This window comes from Belonocnema kinseyi, chromosome 4 (assembly GCF_010883055.1).
Source record: "Belonocnema kinseyi isolate 2016_QV_RU_SX_M_011 chromosome 4, B_treatae_v1, whole genome shotgun sequence".
Classification (NCBI taxonomy): domain Eukaryota; kingdom Metazoa; phylum Arthropoda; class Insecta; order Hymenoptera; family Cynipidae; genus Belonocnema; species Belonocnema kinseyi.
In genome coordinates, this window is record NC_046660.1 from 17685088 (window position 1) to 17692850 (window position 7763).

Below are 7763 nucleotides of genomic sequence, written 5' to 3' on the forward strand. Positions count from 1 at the left end.
ACCAAATAGTTGCATTTTTAATTAAACAGTTGCATTTTTATCGAAAAAAGATCAAACTTCTATTAAAAAAGACGCATTTTTAAAGCAAAATACTGAATTTTCCACCAAAGAGTTAAATTTTTAACCAAAAAGATGAAAATCAATGAACTTTAAACATTTTTAAAATTATATTCTTATAAGAAATTTTAAGGTAGAAAAAGTAAAATTTAGAAATTTTAATATTTTTTTAACTTAACAGTTTTTAAATTAGAAGTTATTATTTTTTTTAATAGTTTAATCATCATTGAAAAGCCTTAAAATTTTATTTCAAAATCTTGAGAAACCGAGAAGTTTTTTTTTTACATTTTTCCTAAATTAAAATTATTTTTGAGATTTCTTAAATGATTTTTCATTTTAAAAAATTAGATTAACAGAACATTTAAAAATATTTAAAAAGATTTCCAAAATTAAAAAAAAATTCTTTGGAAGATTTTAAGGATTTTCTGAAAATTGTAGGAAAAACACAATTTATTTTTAAATATATAAATTACTCAAATTTTTTCTACAAATCATAAGTGTTCAATTATTATTTATACATACAAATTCAACAATTTCGATTAAAAATTAAATGAAAAAAAATAAAATAGAAATTTCAACGTTAAAAGTTTAAAATCTTTTCGAAATTTTAACAGTTCAAGATTCTCTATGTCAAAAAATTAAGTTTCAAATTGCTTACTTTTAAATATTTCGTTTCAATTTACTCGCTCTGAATGAACAATCAAAATTTTGCTTTAAAAAATCGAATAATTTACACTGAAACAATATTTCTAACTTAATAAAAGTCTTTAATTACGAATAAATTATTATGATGTTATTTTTAAGTTGAAAATAGTTTAGAAAGTTTCAATCAATTTCTCAAATCAATTATTGTCCAGTTTTTAATATTTAAAGGACAGATCTATTTTAAAGATAATTTATTTATTTACGTTGACAGTTCATGAAATAAAACTGTTTTTCTCCAAAAATTTCAAGTTCAAACTTTAAAATTTGGTCAATTAAGTAAGAAATTTTTGATTTACGCATTGTAAACTGAATATCATAATTTAAAAAAAATATTCTATTATTCAATAATGAAAAAGTCCTTTTTTTTGCTGTAGATTCCATTTTTAGAAAATTAATCCAACTGTAACAATTTTGTTGAAATTTTTTTTTTTAGTTGAGAATTAATTTTTTAACTGACGATGTAACTATTCCATTTTGGGTGGAAAATTTATATTTTTTATTGAAAACTGATCTTTTCTAGTGGAAAATTCATGGATTTTGTTAAAAATTCGTATTCTTTTTGGTCAAATATTGATCTTGTGGGATGAAAATACATCCTTTTTGGTTAAGACTGCACATTTTTCTGTGTAAATTAATCTGGTTCGGCGGAGGATTCAACAATTAGGTAAAAAATTAAACTGCTCGGTTGAATATTAACATTTTTGTTAAAAATTTAACTTTTTGGTAGAAAATTAATTTTTTTTGTAAGAAAATCATATTTTTGGATTGAAAATTCAACACTTTCGTAGATAAATCATCTTTTTGGGTTTAAAATTCAACAATTTTGTTGAAAATTAATGTAATTTATTGAAAATTTGTATTTTTTTTTGTTAAAAACTCGTTTATTGTTTGTTTGATAATTAATGTTTTAAGCTAACAATTAAACTTTTCCATTCTCGGTTGAAAGTTATGTATTTTGGTTAAAATTCAGACTTTGGTTTTAAATTTAACTCTTTGGTTAAAAATTAAACTAATTCTATGAAAATTTAATATTTTTTGAAAAAATAATTTTCTCGGGTTAAAAATGTAACCATTTTGTTGGAAATTTATGTTTTTTGTTGAAAATTGGTATTTTTTGGTAGATTATTCATATTTTTTCTGGAAAATTCATCTTTCTAGTTAAAAATTTAAGTATTTGTTTAAAAAAAATCTTTGATTCACCTCTTTTGTTTAAAATTTAACTTTTTTATTGGAAATTCGTCTTATTTTTTGTTACAAAACTTTCTTTAACTGAAAATTGCATTATTCCATGTTTGGTTAGAAATTTATCGTTTTTTAAGTTGAAAATTTAAAGATTTGGTAGCAAATTCACATATTTTGTTGAAAATTTAATATATATTTAGACTTGAAGTCTCAGGAATTTAAAGTGTTTCATATTGCAATCAATATGCTTTTTACAAGAATATTATTCAAAAGAATGTGGAAAGAATTTATTTCTTCATTATTATCTTTTTTTTTTGTGTGAAAAATAACCCACCTTTCCTATGTTTTTATAGAATTTTGGGTTACGATCTTTTCGGGGTGGGGCGCAGGGGGCGAAAATTATATAAAATTGGTAACGTAAAAATTCTTGAAAAAGGAGAAAAATAAAAAAAAAACAATCGCATAATTGTATTATGCTTGATTATAATAATTTAAGAAGCATTTAAAAATATTTTATCACGCTCTAAACTTAAAATTTCAAATGTTCGACAAAGGAGTGTCAAATAAAAAAAAACGATTTGAAGATAAAGTTAATAAAAAAAACTTAATTATGGAAAATAATTAAAAGTTATTTACTTACAATAAAGTTTCGACCATCGTACGTGATGATGGAAACAGTGTCTAAAAAAAAGTGTTAAGGAATATTCCTTTTGCAGAGATTAAAATTAATTTTGGTAAATATTCCTGAAAATTAAGATAAGATTTTGTGAAAAAGGATACGATTTACGAAACTTTCTAAGCCGCTAGCCATTATTAATTCGATTAAATCTAAAAGATATAGTGAAGGATTTTCGCTCAGCTTCCTCCAGTTTTGAGGTTATGTTGGCCACCGAAAAATACAAACAAAAGCGTATTTCATTTTATGGCCGCTAGATGACGATCGAAAACGCGGGAAATTTAAATTTAATATATTTTGCTGGTAAATTCTGCAATCGAATCAGGTAGTGAAAATTGAAAACGGACAGTTAATTTTTAGAGGCGGCATAGAATTTTTTTTATTGTAGAACACATGAAAAACAAAATAGTTCAATTTCTATTCTTAATGAAAAAATATTTTTTAACAAACTAACTTTCAACCGAAAAGATAATTTTATAGTAAAAAGACGAATTTTCAACTTCAAGAGATACATTTTAAACAAAAAATTTAATAGTTACATAAATGTATAATTTACAAAAATTAATTTTTAATAAAAAATAACGAATTTTCAGAAAAATTGTTAAATTTTCGACCAAAGAAATTAGTTTTCAACAAAAAAAGATCCATTTTTAACCAAAAATTGAATAGTTAAATATTCAGTTAAAAGAAAAATAAATTTCGAAAACCAAAGAAAAAAAAGTTTCAACGAAGCAGATTAATTTTCTATCCAATAAAAAAGTAGTTAAAATTTTAATATTAGAAACAAATTAATTTTTAATAAAGTAGTTCATTTTTTAACCAACAAAAACAAAAAAATGTAACTTTTCGACCAAAGAATTTGATTTAGAAACAAAAATGATTAATTTTTCAACCAATAAAAATTTGAACGTTTAAAATCAATGAGATGAATTTTTAAATAAAACAAAAAATTAATTTTTAACAAAATAGTAAAACTTTCAACCAAGAAGATAATTTTGTAACAAAAAAAAACGAATTTTCCACCTCATACATGAATTTATATCTTAATGAGACAAATTTTGATCATAAAGAGATAAATTTCCAAACAAAAATGGAATCGTTAATTTGAAATGATGGATAATTAATTTCCAAAAAACAAATTTTCAATAAAATTGTTAAATTTTCTACCAAAGAACCTAATTTTCAAAACAAAAAAATCAACCAAAAACTGAATAGTTAAATATTCAGTTAAAAAAAATTAATTTTCGACCATCAAAGAATAAATTTTTTTAAAAAATTAGTTCAATTTTTAACCAAAATTAATTTGCATCTAAGCAGTTCAACTTTCATCCAAAATAGTGAATTTTCAACGAGGAAAATTAATTTCCTACAAAAAATAAGGATTTTTCACAACAAACATGAATTTTTAACCAAAAAGATCGATTAAAAAAAGTGGTTAAATAATAAGTTAAACAAATTAATTTTCAAACTAAAAAAATCATTCAATTTTGAATATTTAGAAAAAAAAGAATTTAACTAAAAAAAAATAAATTTTCGACAAAAAATGGAATGTTTAAATTTTAAATTTAAACAAATTAATTTTTAAATATCAATAAAGAATTTTCGACAAAGTTGTTGAATAATCGTCCAAAAAACTTAATTTTCAACCGAAAAAGATTAATTTTCAACGAAAAACGGGATAGTTAAATATTCATTAAAGAAAAATTAATTTTTTACCAACAAAGAACAAATTGTTAACAAAATAGATTAATTTTTAACAAGAAAAAATGTCTTTTTATCAAATTAGTTCAATTTTCCACCAAAAAGGTAATTTTCTAAAAAAATAGGCGAATTTTTAATATACATGACATTTTAACCAAAAAAAAAAACAAGTATTCAACAAAATTGTTAAATTTTCAACCAAAGAAATTAATTTTCACCAAAAAATGGAATAGTTAAATATTTCGTAAAAAAAAATTTCGAAAAAAAGTGTTCAATTTTGAATCATAAGAAAAAAATTTTCAACCAAGAAAATAATTTGTTAACAAAAAACAAACACATTTTCAACACGTTAGAATAGTTATATATTCAGTTAAAAAAAAATAATTTTCGATTAACAAAATATTTAAGTATTCAGTTCAAAACCTAATTTTTTACCAAAAAATATTAAATTTTCAACAAACAACTTTAATTTTCTACCACGTAGTTGAATTTTCAACCAAGAAGATAATTTTCTAACAAAAGAGACGAATTTTTAACACATAAATGAAATTTCAACCAACAGAAATACATTTTCAAGAAAATTGATCAATTTTCGACCAAAGAAATTATTTTTCAACCAAAAAAGATCCACTTTTAACAAAAAGTGGTAAAGTTAAATATTCAGTTGAAAAATTAATTTTTGACAACAAAGATCAAATATTCAACAAAATAGTTAAATTTTCAACGAAAGAGATGAATCTGCAACAAAATTAATTATTTTAACAAAGTAGTTTAATTTTCAACAAAGTAGTTTAAGTCCCAAACAAGTAGTTGAATTTTCAAACAAGAAAAATAATTTTCGACGAAAAAATATCCAAAAAAATTGTTCAATTTTGAATCATCGAAATTTTTCTTTTTTTTTTAAATTAGTTCAACTTTCTGCCAAGAAGATAATTTTCTAACAAAATAGACGAATTTCTAACAAACATGAAATTTTAACCAAAAAAACAAATATTCAAAAAAATTTTTAAATTTGTGACCAAAAAAAAATAATTTTCACCCAAAAATAAACTAATTAAATATTTAGTAAAAAAATTCGACTAAAAAAATAGTTCAATTTTGAAGCTTAAAAAAAATTGTCAACCAAACAGACAATTTTCTAACAAAATAGAAAAAAATATTCAACAAAATTGTTAAATTTTCTACGAAAAAATTTACATTTAAAAAAAAATGCATGAATTTTCAGTAAAAAAATATTCATTTTTAATAAAAAAAATAGAATAGTTATATATTCAATTGAAAAAATACTTTTCAGCCAACAAAATATTTCAATTTTGAATCTTCAAAAAAAAGGAATTTTTAACAAAGTATATCATCTTTCAATCAAGAAGATAATTTTATAACAAAAAAGACGAATTTTTAACACATAAATGAAATTTCAACCAACAGAAATACATTTTCAAGAAAATTGATCAATTTTCGACCAAAGAACTTAATTTTCAACCAAAAAAGATCCACTTTTAACGAAAAGTTTTGGCTAAGTTATTATTTTTTTATATTATATAGTATATTTATATATTATACATATTTTTATTATTACTTTTAACCAAGGAGATACATATTCTAACAAAAAAGACGAATTTTCAACTACAAATGGAATGGTTAAATATTCAGTAAAAAAAAATTCAACCAAAAAAGATCCATTTTTAAGAAAAAATTGTTGAATTTTCAAATGAGAAGGGCAATTTTTTGAATTAAAATTGAAGTTTTAATCATAAAAGTTAAATTAACAGCAAAAAGTGCAATAATAACATAGAAAAATTAATTTTTAACCAGGAATTATGACTTTTCCACCAAAAAGATGAATTTTCAAACAAATATGATAAATTTCCTATAAAAAAAACGAATGTAAATAAAATAGTTGAATTTTCAAGCCAAAAAGGCGCATATTGTTCCTCTTAAATTCTAGAATAAAAAAAAAACTGGCAATGGAAAAAGAAAAAAGACGGTAAATTTTAAGGAGTTCCATACAATTTTTTTATTATAGCACATCAATTTTCATTTGTATTTTTTCCTTGCAAACTTCGCCATCAAAAACTGAAAAATCGCCGAAACTTTTAGGGTCTCCATAAAATTGTTTAATTATATAAATTGAAAAAGGGCGGCATATAATTGTTTAAATTATTATTACTGCAAAACTCCTCTATTTTTACTTAAATTCTTTTTTTTCTTTCTTTCTTGTCATTTTCGCAATCGGAAAACCAATTAATGAAAATTGTTAAAAGTCATTTAAATTTTTAAAAGTACTTTATTAAATTATATCATGATTTTATGTACTATCTGCAATATGAACAAAACAGATATATTTCCCGATAAGAAACATCGAAAAATCCCTGAATTGCTGGAAGGTCAGCACAATTAAAACCTGACACTCGTTACATTTATGACAATGTACATTATTTATGTAGTGATGATCTTACACGGAATTAGAATTGATACAACGCACGACAAAACCAAAAATATTTACTCACTCGACTCATAATTAATTCGAAAGTCAACGTACACACGTTTTTTTATGATTTCAAACTCCTAATCTTATGCCTTTAATTTTAAATAATACTAAATGCATTTCTAAATCTTAATTTTTAATAGTTAATTACTCGTCGTTCGCAAAATTTTCTCACTTAACAAAGAAAAAAAAACCCACAATCTCTACGTCAATGCAATGAAAAAAAAAATTTAGGGATCCCTCAAGTCGTTTTTTTTTTTTGTAAATAAAATGTTTATCTTATTTAAGGAAATAAAATAAATACAATTCTCAAGCTTTTTTTAGCCACCCTAGTAAAGAAAGCATCTCTTATACGAAATTATAAATTAAATTCGTAAAGTAACGATACAAAAATTGTGGTTTTTTTTCCCCCACTAGGTCAGAAAACCTCTTTTTTTTGTACCAATGCAACTCCGTGGTTATTGGACTAGCACGTACGATCAAATTTCTTGCTCGAGGTGACAATTTTCATCATCAAACTTGGTCCTCTTCATCCTGGTCATCCCCTGACCTCCCATAATGATAAGTTCGCTTCGCGTATCCACCAGATCTCTGGGTTTCGTACAACCTTCGATTCTCTAAATATCGTTTGTAATTATTTTCTCGTTTTCGCCTCTGCTCCTCAGCTTGCTGTCGCATTTTTTCCGGATTCATGTGCGAAGTCACCATGTGTCTCGTCAAAGAACTCATAAATTTGTACGTTATCCCGCACACATCGCAGGCCAGAACTTCCTCGTTTTCTCCTTTCTGGGAAAGTCATAAAAAAAGCGAATATTATAATCAATTATTTATTATATATTTCAGACTTCACAACTAAAAATGATATCAAAAGAGGGGAAAATAGGATGATTTTTTATTACATTTTTAAAAGAAAATAATGGACTTTTACAACCGAACAGATGAATTTTCAATATA

General features: G+C 23.1%; 2 protein-coding genes across 4 annotated transcripts in view; both read right to left on the reverse strand.

The window, feature by feature from the left end:
• Positions 1-2835, reverse strand: part of LOC117170612 (U6 snRNA-associated Sm-like protein LSm8) — a 14266-nt gene extending 11431 nt beyond the window's left edge. Inside the window, exons 1-2 of the mRNA XM_033357494.1 lie at positions 2725-2835; positions 2585-2625 (exon numbers count right to left, since the gene is read on the reverse strand). Of these exons, the coding sequence (XP_033213385.1) occupies positions 2585-2625; positions 2725-2755 (72 nt within the window). The 5' untranslated portion in view covers positions 2756-2835. The remainder of the gene's footprint in view (positions 1-2584; positions 2626-2724) is intronic.
• Positions 2836-6587: 3752 nt separating this feature from the next.
• LOC117171412 (zinc finger and SCAN domain-containing protein 26-like) overlaps positions 6588-7763 on the reverse strand; it is a 42169-nt gene continuing 40993 nt past the window's right edge. For all 3 annotated transcript variants that reach the window (XM_033358713.1, XM_033358711.1, XM_033358712.1), the window contains exon 8: positions 6588-7595. In XM_033358713.1, the coding sequence (XP_033214604.1) occupies positions 7323-7595 (273 nt within the window). In that variant the 3' untranslated portion in view covers positions 6588-7322. The remainder of the gene's footprint in view (positions 7596-7763) is intronic.